Below are 17,266 nucleotides of genomic sequence, written 5' to 3' on the forward strand. Positions count from 1 at the left end.
TTTTGTAAAACAAATGCCACACAGTGCAACAAGACCAGAATTAAGGGTCTAATAGGAAAAATAAATTATTTATTGCTTATAAAAGTGAAAACCATAAGGCAGACCTTTATACAGAGGGGTAAGGTTAGTGAGGTGAAGCTGCAGAGAGGGGAAGTGTTAACAGTCACTGTCAATACCTGGCCTCTAAATCAAAATAAAAAACCCTGAGTCACTTTACATCAATGAATATACAATGCATGCAATTCTCTTTATAGCCACACAGGAAAATGAGAAATAATCTTCTGCAGAACAAAGTGATATTTAGGAAGAGAACACACAGAATGCTCCACCATCATTTGACACTTTCCTTATCTAATGTACTTATTGCTATAGCAGTATTAGATAGGATGGTAGTTATTTGTGGATATATAAGTTTTGCAAAAACAGTAATATCATTTTGAAATTGAAAAATTTAGCTCTCATCACAAGATTCGGACGTCAAAGTTATTCATCACATTATATAATTATTGGATAATTCAACAAGTTACTCTTCATATTCTGAAATTCATATATAGCTTTGTAATTCTAGTAAAGCTGAATCTGAACAAGAATTCAGTTTCACAACTGACTCCTTACTAATTTCTTGAAAATGTACAGAAATTGTCAAGATTTCTATAAGCACACTCACAGCTCTCATGGTTTCACTTCTAGGATATATTTTTCCAAAATCAATGGAAATTTGGCCGACAATACCAAATAAGGAATCAAACAGGTCAAAGTTTAGATACCCTTTGAGCAAATTAGTATAATTACTAGAAACAAACAAGGGCCTGTGTAAAATTTAAATATTCTACATTTGCATAGCAGAAGAAACTGGCTTAAACACTGCCACAGCAAGCTCGTTTATAAACACAAATCAACATATTGACTTTTGGATTATTCACCATTCTGAAGCATAACCTTGGAAAAGTTAACCTAGTGCTGAGCACTGGCTGCTAACACAGCAAACTGCTCGACACCTCCTGCTCTTTTTCTATAATATACTCTTCTCGGAGATACAAACCTTTTAGCACAAAAATATTTTCTACCTTCTGCCACGGGCTAATTCATAGTCTATTACCATCAAGCTTAAATGCTGAGTAACCAGGATCACAAGTGAAGTCTCCATGAAAGTTAATACTAGCCTAATCATGGATTTTTTCAAGCTTATTTCATAGAATTAACCACATCTTAAAAAAGAAGCATGGTCATGTAGCACATTCTTTCCTATGAATAATTGCATGGATAGACTCCTTTCCAACTGGCAACCAAACAGAATTCCCGTAGCAACGACATCAGTTGTCTATATTGAAAGGTAATATGAGTAGTGTATTTTAAGCTTCTTGTAAATGCAATTTAGCAACTGGAAGTCTGAAGTACTGGCATGGTGCAAACTACTTATCTGCCATACTACCACATGAACTCTTAAATGTCAAATCCAACTATGGGGAGATATTTTTTATGTTCAGACAAAGCCACAAGATTCATTTCCGTCTACCATGCAAGACACAAGTACACATAACAAATGTTTCCTTAAAATAAGAAACAAATCATTTAAGCCACAATAATGAAGTGTACTCTGCACAGATCCACACAAACAGTAAAACAACTGAAGTAACTGTTTTGTGTGATCACTGCATGAAAGAAATAATCTATTTGATCATTCAGCAGTAAGTACAATTTTTAACCATATTTTGAGCCTCCAATTCCACATTCGCAGCACTCTAGCATATATTCAGTAGACAAGACTGGGCTTATACAACAATTCACTCCTAGTAGAGTTTTTGTCACATACTGAAGGTTATCAAAATAGCTACAGTTTTCTATGGCTGAAAGGCTGAAGGTATAGAGTTCATTACATAGTGGTTATTTTAAATAACAAAATTCATATGCTGCATTTTTTTCCATTATTAACATAACTCCAAAGCAGTCTTGAAATCAGACTCATTTTTGTTCTTGGAAAATCAACAGATGCAACTTCCTAAATTCTCACCTGAAATGGCTAGGAAGTTTGTCCTTGTTTAATAGTACACTCAGCCTACTACAACAAAATAGCTAAGCAAATTTCAGTAAAATTTAACTCTAACATTAGCAAAGTAATTACCATACTATCTTCACAACTCTGTCCTCAGGCTAAGAATTATCCCATCTTTAAGACTGCTGCTCCAGGTAAAATCTCCACTAATTCCCACTTGTAGCAGCTTAATACACGTCCTGTGCCCTTGCTTTAACATGCTTAACCCTCTGAACTTGCTCATCTATATACACTCAGGCTTAAGGGATGACATCCTCATTAACTGAGGACTCCAAGGCCAAAATTACAGCTACACAATCATGAACAAAATCAGAGTATCCCTTACCATCAAGGACAGAACAAAAGCTGCATCTTAAAGTAGTGCCTTAATTATAGCTAATGAATTTAATCCCTACCATAAAGAAACACTCAACATGTTTTAAAGCATTCACTAGAAAAAAGTAGTGTAGAGAGTAATTGCTGTGGAAAATTAGTATTACACAAACTTTGAGTCAAAGTACAGGTCAGACAATATTAATGGGCATTTCCAGATGAAGTATCTATGTTTGTCAGGTATTTTACCCACATGAATATCCATGTGATTAGGCCACCAAAGACTGAAGCCTTTTGAACAGAACTGAAGATCTATTGAGCAGCTCATTGCACAGCCAACAGGGCATTATATCTAGTAGATGAGGAGGAGCTTCCTCGGTAATAGATACCCTTCAGCATGTAAGTAATGTCACTAGGGGAAAGGTGGACCACATGCCTGTAAAACACAAGAACTGTAACATTTTTCAAAAGGACACTGTCTTCAATGTAAGATTCCTCCAGCAATCAGGTAGCTGAGGTGCAATGAAGTGAAAAACCATAGCTGTGGCAGGCTGACAGTGCCTAAACAACAATTTGCATTACAAATAAACAGGAAATACATAATTTACTTATCCCAGATACTTTGACAATCACAATGTCAATATCTTAGTAACTAATCCTATTTGCAAACTCAGTAGAAAAATCAGAATCCAACAGGCAAAAAAATCCTCTCCTTCCTCCCTTTCTTTTATTTTACTTTGCAAAGGTTTTTGCTTTTTTTTACTAAAACGTAGGTTTTGCTACAGTTATTCATAGCCACAGACAGTCCTAAGAAAGTTAATACAAATCAAAATTAAATCTGAACATTATTAAAACCAAATTATTACAGAACGCAATTTTATTACTGTTTTCATCTAAAATACAAATTATATTCTGTCTCATTACCTGCATCCACTTTCAGCTCATTTCAACATGCTAGGTTTCACGTATGATGATCTAATTTTAATGCCTAATTGAATACTTTTAAATTATGATTAAACTCCCCAGTCAATCTTCTGAGTAAAAAAAATGCAAACACCACGCTGATTCAACAGGTTGCAGTAAGTCTTCTTTTTCTGGTTCCTTGCTAGGAATCAGGTACCCACAAGATCTGATAGTAATCACAGAATCACAGAATGTTGGGGATTGTAAGGGACCTCAAAAGATCATCTAGTCCAACCCCCCTGCCAGAGCAGGAACCTAAACAATTTTACACAGGAAGGCATCCAGGTGGGTCTTGAATGTCTCCAGAGAAGGAGACTCCACAACCTCCCTGGGCAGCCTGGACTTTTTATTCCCCTCAAATTTAAAAACAGCCGAGTTAAAGGTTATTGGACTTCCCAGAACTCTGTTTTATTAATCCTATTTAGAAATTTGTCTCTAATGATTAAAGCCTGATATACTAATGTATACTAATGGCAATTTATATTTCCAGATTTAAACTCTCCATAGTTACAATGTAACTTCTGTATTTTTCATAAAGCATTCATGTAGGTGTTTAACTTTTAACTACTGCCTGCTCTTCTACAATAATCTGTTTTGATTTTTTGCATATGCAAAACATACTTTTACATCTTGTTTCAATAGCATCAATTTTCAAAGTAAAAAACTCTCCCCTTTATAAACCAGCTTTTTCCTGACTAATCTTTTATTCAATACCTTTTCACTAAAGCAGTGCTTCTCACACACACAAAAAAATCAGCATTACTAGTTCTTCTAGAATATAAGGATTTTCATTGTTACAGAAAAATAAACTCATTTAACTGAAATGAAGGCTTCATATTTAAGACTCCAAAAGCTGTTTTGTTCTCTGTTGTGCTTCTTCTGTTTCAAGAACTTCCTCTCCAAAGCTACTCAACGACTACATAAATTTGAGAGATTAACTAATTTCAGTTAAGCAGTTTTCATAAAAATAAAATTAAAAACATAGCTGTTGTACTCATTTATTTCATTCTCAGAAAGCGGAAGCCTCTCCAATCCCTTTTTATCATCTTTTCAACCAAATGACACTTCAATTTAATAGATACCTTAAGATTAGTAGATATAAATATTAGCAAATCCTCTTTATCAAAGGACAATGACATAATTAGGTTAAAGGTTATCATTTTTACATCTACATTTGATAAGTGATTTAAAAAAAACAGAGTGGAAGATCAATGAGATCTGTTTCCCCTGTCAAGCCCATATAATATCAGACTCGACGCTTTTTGGCAGGCTTGTTGTGGGTTTTCTGTTAATACAGCTCCCACAGCAAAATCCAGATGGCATGAAGTGAATGCTTTGTGAAACTCATTAACAATGATATAACTTTTGGAGTTTTTGGGGGGACTGGGGGCAGTTTTGTTCTGGGAGGGTTTGGTTTTTGGTTGGTTGGTTGGGGGTTTTTGTGTTTTGGTGGTAGTGGTTTTTATGTTTTGCCTTGTAAGGCAGGAGATGAATCCAACAACGTCAGTAAACAGAATTTCCTTACGGAATTATTAAGTAGAGAGGAAACAGCTTTCAGTGTTACAAACTTCACAAAGAGTGCTAGTTATCCAAGACTTGGAATCTTTTTCCATCCTAAGTCTTACTGAGATTAAGTGTTGATCCAATTGAAGCAAATACATGGCATACACCAGTTTTACATTGTTAATTCATCCACACAGCTCACAAAACAAATGACCTCAAGACAACTGATAGGACTGATACAAGACAAGAAAAATTTTTTAGAGGAAAAAATGTAATGGAATAAATATATAGTACAAAAATAAGATGCAGGAAGATGGGAAATAAGTGGTGATGCATTTAAGATATAAACAATAATCTGTTACTTGATGAAAAAGTGAATCCAGACAAGATAGAAGTCCTTTTTGCTATCTATTATCAAGATATTAAGTGATATAGTAACAATTAAAGATATAGTTGCACTCTGTGTTCTTAAATCAGTGCAACATTTTATAATTCTAAAGTAAAAGCAGTAGCCAGCAATGAGTAGGTTAAAGCATTTTAGTTTTCTGACAAAACAGAGTCACTTTACATAGATCTAGCAACACTAAAACAGCAGGCTTAACTTAAACTACAAGGAGACAATTTATTCTCATATGCAAGCAGTCCTTTGTAATTTTAGCATAAGGAGAACCTTATGTGGTCCTAGAAAATGTATGAAAACAGAGGAACAGTGAGTTTCAAACTCCTTTCTTCCACTCTTCATCTATATATTACAAGCAAACTCAACTTCTAGAGATGCAAAAAACACTTTAACGGACCATAACAACTAGCTTTTCTTGAAGTTTTACTTACTATTTTTTTCTTTTGAGATTTTAAATCTTCCAGCGCATCATCTAAAAGAAAGACATTATACATTAGTTTTCAAATACAAATAAGAGATAATTTCAGCACACTCTAATCGTTTGAATTTGCCGTGTGAGATCAGGAAAAATTATGCACTGATCACTACCAACCTTACAACATCAGTAAACTTTGCATAAAGTAAGTAAAGTTTTTATGTGAAAATAAATCCTTTAAAATCCTGAAACTGCTTATAAATTATAGCCCACTGTTACCACTTTACAGTTATAACTATTTAAAAGTTTTATGTAGCATTTCCTCATTAAGCAAACCAATTCTAGCCAGTGACCTGCTTTGACCTTTATTAAAACTCATACAACAATGGACGAAATACACTTCATCTCATGAGTCAAACTACAGAAAAAAAAGATTGAGGTCTAAGTATTAATATATCTATTTGAGTACCAGATTTACTGGCTTCAGTATTTCACGTAAGCCTCTTTACACATGCCAGTTTCAAATGCCAGGTCAATTCTGAGCTTCAAATCTCAATCTTTTTCACCCTTTCAATACTTTCAGACCACAGCAAAAATCTCAGTTTTGTAAGAAAAGCTAGCAGAAGGTCATTTTACTACTAAATGTTAAGAGATTATGTTTCAACTAGTAGGCACAGCACCTAACCTCTCCAAAAGGAAGAGAAAGAAGAAAGGTCAAATGCACATGGGATTTTCCTTTAAGTCAACGCTTGCAGCTTGGCACTCATGGAAAACTCACTGTAATAAACCATCGCCTAATACAGAATATATTCTCTTAATAAATCCATTTTCTACTACCACCTTCACAGCAAGGAGAGTTTAACAAAAAACTTTATAACTTTTTCCCCTTCTCAGCTCTGCTGGACACCAGCAGTTCGCTTCCTGTAAGATATAGCTATTTTTACCCTTTTTTTTTTCAGTTTTCAAAAAAAAAAAAAGCTTCACAGAACTACATGAAACAAAAACAAGCTCTACCAAACTAAATACATACTTTTTTGTATCTTAACTTAAATATATAAGTACGTTATACACACTTTTTAACATTGCTTCAGGAACACAACTGTTACTTGAAATTAAGGAAACACGTAATTACTTGAACTTTTCCAGAATGTAAAAACCCATTTTCCTAGAATAAACCACTTTATTAAATGCACAAAATACTAAAACTGGGCATGTACATATTCGAAAGTTTATGCAATTAAAGGGTAATTACAACAATCTTTTATTAGTTAAGACAAAGAGGGCATGGAACAAAGCCATATTTAGCTGGATCACAGAAGACAGGCAGTCCCAGGAAATGTGTGTCTTCTAATATAAATGTAAAATTACTACATGGATAGAGACACGTTATTAATTTGAAGACAGTCTCTCACGTAGCCCCACACAGATTAACACCTTGAAATACACTGCAATGCAATATGGTATCACCCAGACAAACAAATAGCACAATTAGGTCAGACATTAACAGTTACTTAAGAAACAGAAGCTTTTGGTAGAGAAATGCCTCCCACAAAGCAATGCAATCAGTTTAAAGCATGGGAGTGTTTCTGATCACATTACCTCCTGCATTCAACAGGAACCTCATGAAACACCTGCCCCTTCCAACATGGCCAATTGGCAATTACTGCAAAGTACTCTCAAGAAACCAATATATCTCATCTTAATTAAACCTACACAAAAAATAACTCATACTAGGGAAGTCAATACCTGCAAGATACCTCATTTATTTTTTCCCCACATTTTGGGACAGATCAGACTAAATCTTCCTCAACAGCTGTTTGCCTGACCAGTTTAAAAACTGGAATTCAGTAATCTTTCTATATCACCCTTCCTAGTGTCTCACTAGGAAATTTCCTCATTCAGAGCACGGTTCCCAAAACTGGTGTTATCTAACTGGTTATCCAGCATAGAGCTTGATCGTATTAAATAATAATCTCCAGCGACCCGATGTGTTATATTAATTTATCCCAGAATAAAAGGCAAGCTTTGAGTCACTCAGCTGCCAGTTTGCTCTCTCAGCTACATTTTCTCCTGCTTTACTGCTGTAACCCTTGCACTGCGCATTTGATTTCTCTTTTCCAAATACAGGACTTGTATCTTTGAGGTAAAACACTTCATTTCTACTCAGTCGATGGAACAATGCAGCAATAACTCCTTTTGGCATGTTCTAACATCTACTAAAAGCCTTTATACACAGGTTCAACAAAAGCATTAGACTTGCTTGTATGCTAAAAACAGCAATAAAGACATTTAAGCAAACTACAAAAACATACATACTATTTTTTTCTTATCCAGCCATGAAATGCAAATATATATTCACTGTAGAAATGAATCACACAGCACCACAGAATATATGGACAATTTTATTTCTACATAAAAATGTATGTCCTATGCTTGCATATCAAATGCAAACATTAAGTTTAAGAAAAATTCGAAAAGTGATGTTTAACTCGTAAGCTGTCACAAATTAAATACATCATGTTGTTCTGCAAGTCATAAAACACAGTGCAACATTGAGGTTTTCCTGTATTATTGCTCACATCACCATGAGATATTGTTACATGCTGAAGTGCTTTCAAGAAAAGTCTCAAATGAATTCTAACTACTGCAGACATGTGCCACAGATGCCATTTTTAAACTCTGCATTAGAATGAATCTGCATGTTCTTTAACAACTTCTTATATCTATTTGAACACCTGCATTGCTTTTTTTCCTTGTTACATGACTCACAATTTTCCTTAGCTCTCAAAAGAGTACAAAAGCACCTGCTTACACCTTTTCCACTCAGGAAAACATCAGCATGCTTTGGAGAACTTGGGAGAGAAAAGCTATCTTGACAAATAAATTAAACACTTCTGCTATAAATCTCTTCTCTTGTACATAAAGATAACAGAATAAGACTGATGGAATACTTGCAAGATGCAAGTATTAAGTGAACTATTACTACTGTTTCTATTTCCTTTCCCTCTCTCCTACTTCTACACTACATTTAAGATGTGAGAAAGTTACCACCATTTTCTAAGAAGTGAAAGATTAAGCAGTTTCCTTCCTGTTCTTTCAGGGACTGTGTGGTAGAAAAAACATTTTAACTAATGCTACCCATTTCAGCATCAACCAAAAGACTATTATTTTCCTGGAAGCCAAGTTATCCAAAATATCTGCATTTTAATAGCAAGCATCATTACCAAGTAGTTCCATATTCTAAAAAAAAAAAAAAAAGACAGAAAAAATACTTACTATTCCTTTCTGTCCTTTTGGAAAAGAAAAAAATGAGCAGTGTTCTTATAAACCAGATTCTTTAAAACAGAAAGAAGAATTATATTAATTAAAACATATTACAGTAATCATTTCTTAAGTCATTTAGCAAATAGGATAGTTAATGCAGAACACTTACCAGATGAGATTAACTTTTTAAGTACAAAGAACATAAATCTTCAAACAATACATATACAGAAAGCTAAAAATTACATTAGTTATCTTTTCAACAGGCATGGACATTGACCTAAACAAAATCTTCCTGTCTATTAAAATTTAACCATGTATTACTACAGGTAAAAATACTAAGGAAGCAGCAGCAAGTAACATCATAGCTTGCTAAAGTGTTCAGTGGGAACTTTTTAAAATCAAGGTATGCGCAGCTAGCTGAAAATTACTTAGTCAACACTTCTTATTTGACAGATTTATGATGCATATTATCCAGAAAACCAAGCTTACCAGCTAAGGTCCAAAATTAAGACCCAGGAGATTTGTGGAAAGAATTCAATACCAATGAAAAACATGAGATACAGTCATAGTACAAATGCTCTCCCAAGCAGAGTTAACTGACCTGACTCCTGGTGATTTCAGAGCTCTGAATCCACTCAGTTTCTGTAGGGTTTCATCTGACTTAGCTCAAACAGAGCAGTTTATCTGTGCTCAAGATAAACTGACTCATGATCATTTTACATTTGAAGGATTTCTCTGTAATCATCAGGACTTAATTTGTTTTAAAGCTGAGGATTGATTATAATTATTAAGTTGACACTTTTCCTGAAAAGTTATTTGACCTAATCCAAGTGCAAATCTCATACTTCAAGCCCTTACAAGCATCTTATTCAAAATCCTCCTAGTGTTGAGAACTATATAATAAAGCCTAAAGTAGCAATGCTTCATTTAAGAAAAAGAAAATTCTTAAAGGCTGGACAGGTTCTCTGAATAACAGCTAGCGTAAAAAAGCAGGCAAAGGCTGCACGAGTTAAAATAGTTTTGACTTAGTTCACAAGAACATCTTTTGCGTTTATGTAACGGCTGCTCCATTCAAAAGGCTTTAAAGTATTAACAACATAACCTAAGTTACAAATGTTAGACAAGACAACTGGAATCCGAGAGTAACCTATTCAAGGTCAGAGAAACAGAGAAAGAAGTTTAACTCTATTCTACATTCAAAGGTGTGCTGTAATAACTATTCTAAGAATACGGACAACTTTGCCCACTTACACAATGCAAGATGTATCTCTTCATAAAGTATCAACAGAAATAAAAGCTTCATTGGGTTTGAATTGCCTTAAAGACTATGTTACAAAAGCATTATTAGTTTTTTACTGTATGCTTAGTAAAGAGTCTTCTACCTAAAGTTGTATTTTAAGCTAACAGATACATGGTAGGACTTCATGAAATAAAAAACATTTCCTCTTTAAGAACTCTGAGGTGAAAGTTTAATAGTAGACCATTTCAGACCAATTTTACAAAATAAAAACATATTTCTCTGAAAATCAGAACATGCAAGATAAAACAGAATCTCATTAAAATAAAAATCATTTCAAGAAGAGCATCTTTCTAACATGCTAATATATTCCTTTAACTTTGCTGATATTTCAATATACATTTAAAATTAATGATGCTATATATTCCTAGAACTTAACTCACTCTACCAGCATCAGTAACTTGCCAAGACCCTGAGGGAATGACCTAAGGCAGAAATAAGTTGGTGACTGACTGCAAGCTGGAAAACACAGACATATTCCAGTTTGATTAGGGCTGAAAAATCTCTAGAGCTATTACTGGGTGGCATCAGGCATTCAGCATGGAGTCACCTCTTGACCGAGAACAAAGACAAGCTGGCAGTTGCTTGCCATTCATATCTGCCAAAAAAAGCTGAAAGGGAATAGCTTAAGAGAAAAATCAGATAAACAGTTGGAAGTTGTAAGAGAACAACAGTCTAATTCTAAATGTTAGTAAGCTGATACCTAATTCAGAATTTTACAGAAACCCATCATTTTAAAAAAAAGAAGTAACAAGAATTGGAGGACCAACTAGAGAATAAAAATCCAAAATGAAAATTCGCACCACAGCACTAGAAGCCATCACCTTCAGTAATAAAAGTTTTCATTTCTACACTAATCCTAACACACCTAAGTGAAGAGAGGCTGGAAATACTTCCTCTTCTACAAGCGCTCTCCATTAGCATGAACAAGCCTCACATGCTAAGAACAAAGATTTTCAACTCCTTGTCCTTACGAATAAAATCAATTCATATTGCTACCAAGGATTAATTTGAGCTTTAATTTCCATATTAATCCTTTCCAGTCAAGATACTGCTGCCCATGTATCTTCTCCACAGGATTCCATAACAGCAGCATATTAGTACATTATGCATAACACAGTTTGATGTATAAAAAGCATCTTCCAGTGGGTTTGCTTGTGTGTTATGTTGCGCTGACCCACATTAATCAAACTTGCAAAGCCTTTACTATTTACAATTGACTTTGCCTTTCAAGTCTAAAGCTAGGGCACTGACAAGTCATGTTTTCATACAAAGACGCTGTACAAATATGGACAGTATTTATGATGTTCATTTCAGCAAATTAGTAAATGCACTGTGCTCCCCATCGGCAGGAAAGATGCTCAGCAGGTTGCCTCTCCTTGATGGTCTGGGGGAAGGGGAGGCAGGGAAGTCACTGTTCAGCAAGGTGGGAGCCCATTTTGCTATTTTCAGAAAAGCAGTTTTCTTAGAAAACAAAAGCCACTCATGTGGATACCATTCAGCTCAGTGGAACAAAAAAGTAGACAATACTTTCTCCTGTTCACATCCAATGATGTCAGGATATTTTCTGTTTGAAAAAAACAGCCAATGATTTTCCAGAAAAACAGCTAATTATGCAAAACTAGTCCTCAGCATATTTAGGCTGACGACCTTTTAAGTCACTTCCCTGTTAATAGTCACCTAATATGTAAAAGTAAGTTTCTCCATTCATCCTTGTATTTTTTTCCCAATTTTATAAGCTGCATTTTACATATGGGTGGCATACCTTAGGTCACTTTCAAACAGTACTGTTAAGTTTCCAAACAGCAGTAGAAATTAAACCAAAGACAATATTCTTCTGCTTATTACATTACCTTGCAGCTGTTCAGATACAGGTCTCTCTCCAGCCCTGGTATAATTCTGATATGCCAAGTAACTTTAGATGTTAACATTTTTGATGGTAAGACTCAGTTCTACACTAAACCCAGACCCATGAGAGAGACCTCCCTCAAATAAAGTGTCTGCCCAACTACTTGGATTTATTATAAAAAATAAAAAAAAATAAAAATAAAAATCAGTAAGTCATGACAACTCAAGGATTGTCAAAAGCAAAACCAACCCCTGCTGGGATGTATTTTCCATCTCCTTTTTTGAAAGATACAGCAGTTAGGAAAAAGAGAAAAGGCGTATTTACTTACATCAATGGAAATGCAAAAAATGGAAGTGTCATAATTAACCTTGCTGTCCATTCATCAGGAAGACACCACAAATATACAATTAAGCACGTGATAAGGTAAAGAAGTGAAGAGTAGAAAAGCAGCCTTCCAACCCATAGTTTCTGTAGCCTCTGATTTTTTTCTCTAAATTCTTCTAATGTCTGTATTTCCTGTAAATAAATAGGGTTCAACCTCATTAGTGAAATTTGTTGGTGGTTTTAGCAAGCTGCCTTTAAGTGTTTGCTAAAATTAGTCATATCAATTTGATACTTGATTAGAAAAATCAAGTAGCTTTTTGATAAATGTCAGTATTTGCCCAAAGATAACTTTCATAGCATAAATACATCATACTATTAAGGTTATGATATGGGCCAACTGCACTGTATTAACGGTAGCACATCACTATTGGGAAGAAATATTACAAATAAGCACTTTTCCCTATTTGTAACACATTAGTATATTTAGGACAAGTGGAAAATGGCAATTTCTTATGAATGGCAGTCTTTGTGATCACATAAATCACTACCAAACATTCTTTGCATCCTAAAACTTTCATCAGACACCTGCGGAATTTCAAATTTCTAATACTTTTCTACTAACATGGGAAATTGCTGAAACCTCTCAGTCACTTCACATGTTTTCATTTCGGTATTTTCCTCACATTAAGAGTGAAATCCTGAACATCTGAATGATGCTTTTGGCATATTAATAAGTGATCAAGCAATGTTCTGCTATGTTACCATTTTGACTGTTATTTCAAGTGACAACAGGAGTACTCGCACTTTCATTAAAAAGAAACCAAAAAATATCAACAGCATATTTCCAAACAGTTAATTTCCCCATAGAGTGCAGACATCCGTCACAAATTCTGGCTAAAAATCAAAACTGGTTACTGAACCATCTATTCAGTTATTCTGCCCCTGACCTTAGTTCCTACCACTACAGTTACAACCCTTATACTTAAAACCATACATCAAAGTTTTTCTAATGAGCCTGATGAATGGAACTTTGTGTTAGTGACATTTTCCATTACACAGGAGTTTAACCATTAGTTATAATCAAATTGTGTAATGAAACCAACTTCACATTCATTCCCATTTCAGGCTCTCTAAATAAATATTTCAACTGTGGTTTCTCAGTATTATACAGCTGTTTGGGTTTGGTTTGTTTTTTTTTTTAATTACTAACACTAAGGAGGAAAAAGGTAGCAGTCCATCTGAAACTCAGAATCTCTAGTATAGCCAACTGGAATAATTATCAAAATAATTTAAAATTCCATTGCAGTATTTTGCCTAATGTGAAAGAAATACACAGCCAAACAGATGCATATTTCTAAACAAAAAAATGAAACAAAACGCCAAATAGCAATACATACCTTATCAATTTTTTCTAATACTTCTACAGTGGAAGGCTTTGCCTGCTTATAAGGGAAAGAACAAAGATGTTAGTCTCACAAAAAAATTCAATATTTTGAGGATTACTGTACATTTACAGTTTTTAACAAAAGACATATTCATAACAGATTAATGTATTATTTATTTTTCCATAAAGGTAAGACATTTCCCTATTTTCATAGTGACAAATAGAAGGGACTGTAACGATCACTATTTTACAGTTGGTGTTACTATTTAGTGAAAGCTCCTCTCCTACACCACAAAAGATTAAAACCTATAATGCATGTACAGCAATAATAGATGTGTGGGTGGGAAGTAAAACAAGGAGAGAATTGATGAGTGGACTGAACAGGCAAAACAAAGAAAATATATACAGGAAGACATAACTTGAGAACTTAAGCTTTTTATTACTATTCATTCCACATAAAGACACATGCTCTAAATAAATTATAAGCAACTGCAAATAACTGTTATCCTCTCCAGTAAAACTCCCCTTAGGATCAACTTGGAAGCCACCTTCTAGGAATCTTTCCTAATTTCTGAGAAGTACAGAGCCACTATCTTCTTCCCCTCACTCTTCAGGTCACAAATTCAAAAACCTTAGCCTACACTGCATCACCATGAAAGTAAATTTCTTTATTACACAAAACTGGCAATTAACCTAAACTTTTGCTTTAAAAAGAGTTTTTGTACAGGAAGCTCTGAAATCAATTGATAATATGCAAAGGTAAACCTAGACTCAAAAAACTCACATCTGCCAGGAGAGTAGTCAAAAACCTCATGCCTCTTCCTCAAACTCAGTACACCATTCAATAACATACAAGCCAATAAAAACAAGAAGAAAGACTTGTATAAGTAGCTACCAAAATATTTGTTAAGACAGACATAGAATAATACTCTAAATGTATCCATTTAGACCTAAAATAGCCACCAATCTTTCAAGTCACAGATGATGCTGCATCTATCCCAACAAAGCACCACTACCACAAAACTATTTACAGAAAGAGTTCAAAATGTATTTTTGTAAGTTAACCAAACAAGTGCCGGGGCTGGTACTACAAAGAAAACAAGGGGCAGCTGCATAGTTTCACAGTTGAGGGATTTGACAGATAATATTTTTGGTCATTATGTCTCACTACTGGACTTTTAAGCAACATATTAATGGGAAAAGTTCAGCACTAACATTCAGCTAGCACTAACAGTAAACCAATAGGCATTAAGAAACATGTCCTGCATACTCCCATCTTCTAGACTAAAGATTATTATACTGTTACATGACTTTACTTACCCTCCATCTTGAAATTAATCCACCCATCTTCTATTGAGGACAAATGTTGGCAGAGCTATCAATCTTCTACAAGAATTCACAGCTAGAAGTGAAGCATTAAGCACTTAGGAACAATCTAACATCATAGTCCAAGATTCACAAATTTATTCCAATATCTAAAGGAATCAAAATATTGCATAAAGCCACTGCCTACTTATCCATCTACAGTTCTTTTAAAATCCAGTCTTCTGTTCCATAGGCCATCCTGTAAGTCAGCAGATCAGCCTTGATGAGCAAAACCTATTTTTACTTTGGAAACATTTAACCAGAGGGTAGTCCTCAAAAATAAAGGTACAAAATAACTGTTAAAAAAGCCACTAAAATCCTCCAGTAGAAAAACAATTTAAAAAAAACTTACAATGAATATCCCACTATTTGTGAGAAAGTTCACCTCCAATAAATTGACTTCCTTCTCACGCTCTCATCAACCAGAATGTATCGGATGGCACAATTGTTCTTCCTTTGTATTACCAGTTTTAAGTTCAAACAATCAGTTTCAAAGATATTTCACTTGCTCTATGAAAGCACTACATTGGTAGGTGTTCCCCGCACACAACACACAGTGCATCAAATAGTCCAGCACACTGGCACATCAAATAGTCCTAAAGCAATTCCAAAGGTGCAAAAGTAGCTCACCCTGGAACCAAACCTGGAACCCATGAACAGCACTAATTTGATAACCTGGGTCTAGGTTGCTGAAACAAAAGCATAACAACTTTCCATTAGCAGGTAGGTGGAATCAATTGACTTTGAACCTTAGGAGGGCAGTTTCTCTCCAGCCACTTAATTTACAAGTTTTCACCCAATGAATGAAAAAGTGATCAGCTTATAGCAACCCCCACAGTGAACTAATGCTCAATCCCAACTAGGGCTCAAACCCTTTTAACTCTGGAATGAAACAGTAAAACACTAAAACAAGGCACTAATCCAGTTAGGCAGAAATAGAAGTTATTATCCTGGTTTTTAAGTTATCTTTGGCCAAAAATTGAAAGAAAGAAACCTCATCTCTATCAAAATTTGTTCCCAAATTGCCCAAGAACATCAGAACAAATTAATATACTATAGGATACTGTTGTGGTTTTAACCTGGCCAGCAGACAAACACAGGAATTATGCACAGTGCAGTTGCTCACCAACTGCTGACCAATGCCCAACCATTCTTCGCTAGCGATCCTGGAGGAAAGAAAATTCCAAAACTGCAATCCCGGAGAGAGAGTGAGCTTCACAGTCAACTCTCACCTATACACTGAGCACGACATTGCATGATATGGAATATGTTACTGGCCAATTTGGAACCATTGCTCTGTCTATGCTCCCTCCCAGCTTTTTGTGCACCTACAGACTAGCAAAGCACGGGAAGCTGAAAGGCCCTTGATTTCTTAGCACCAACTAAAATCATCAGTATATCATCAACACTCTTCTCATGCTAAATGCAAAACATAATGCTATTCTAGCTACTAAGAAGAGAATTAACTCTGTCCCAGCCAAAACCAAGACAGATGCTACTGTAGTATGGTAACCTCTTCACCTTTTAAGAAAGCCAAGGACTTCAGAATCCAGAACTATAGGCCCTATGATTTAAAAAAAGCAATCCTTAAAGATAAGGAAATCTGTATTTGAAATGCCACCAAAAAGAAGCTAGAACTGATGGACAGATCAGCTCTGCTGCTGCCAAATTATTAGCACAAAGGGGTGAGCTACAGAAAAAGCACAACTACCCCCTGGACTCTTGAGTAAATTCTCAAAATAATCACTACTACAGCAACTAACCTCAGTAAAACAGCAGCAATATTTTTATTTTTCAAACACGCAGTATTACTGTTCCCTAAGAATTTCATACAATTGTCACTTTGCAGTTACAGGCAAGTTTTTGAATGACAAGTATTGTAGTAGATCTGAGCAGACACTTTCTTCGCAAATAATACTACAGACACAGACAGTATCATTATTGCAAAACAACATGAAAGCTATGTCAAATAGTCAATCAAGAAGTTTGTAAACTTAGCACAAGGTTCCCAAATCTAGTTTGCTTCCCTGGGATTGTCACTGCTGTTCAGAGGAACAGTAGCTCTCAGTTCTGGACATACAGAGACGCAGCAATGCTCACGTGGCCTTTTCGTGTGCCATTTTCCTTCAGGCCACAG

The 17,266-nt window shown here is 35.0% G+C and overlaps 1 protein-coding gene across 1 annotated transcript in view; it reads right to left on the reverse strand.

Moving 5' to 3' along the window:
* Positions 1-15,166, reverse strand: part of LNPK (lunapark, ER junction formation factor) — a gene marked incomplete at its 3' end in the record, with an annotated part of 24,617 nt that extends 9,451 nt beyond the window's left edge. The window contains exons 1-5 of the mRNA XM_010164828.1: positions 15,085-15,166; positions 13,778-13,822; positions 12,385-12,572; positions 8,923-8,981; positions 5,663-5,703 (exon numbers count right to left, since the gene is read on the reverse strand). Of these exons, the coding sequence (XP_010163130.1) occupies positions 5,663-5,703; positions 8,923-8,981; positions 12,385-12,572; positions 13,778-13,822; positions 15,085-15,111 (360 nt within the window). The remainder of the gene's footprint in view (positions 1-5,662; positions 5,704-8,922; positions 8,982-12,384; positions 12,573-13,777; positions 13,823-15,084) is intronic.
* Positions 15,167-17,266: the final 2,100 nt, after the last annotated feature.

This window comes from Antrostomus carolinensis, unplaced genomic scaffold, assembly GCF_000700745.2.
Source record: "Antrostomus carolinensis isolate BGI_N321 unplaced genomic scaffold, ASM70074v2 scaffold17380, whole genome shotgun sequence".
NCBI classification, from domain to species: Eukaryota; Metazoa; Chordata; class Aves; order Caprimulgiformes; family Caprimulgidae; genus Antrostomus; species Antrostomus carolinensis.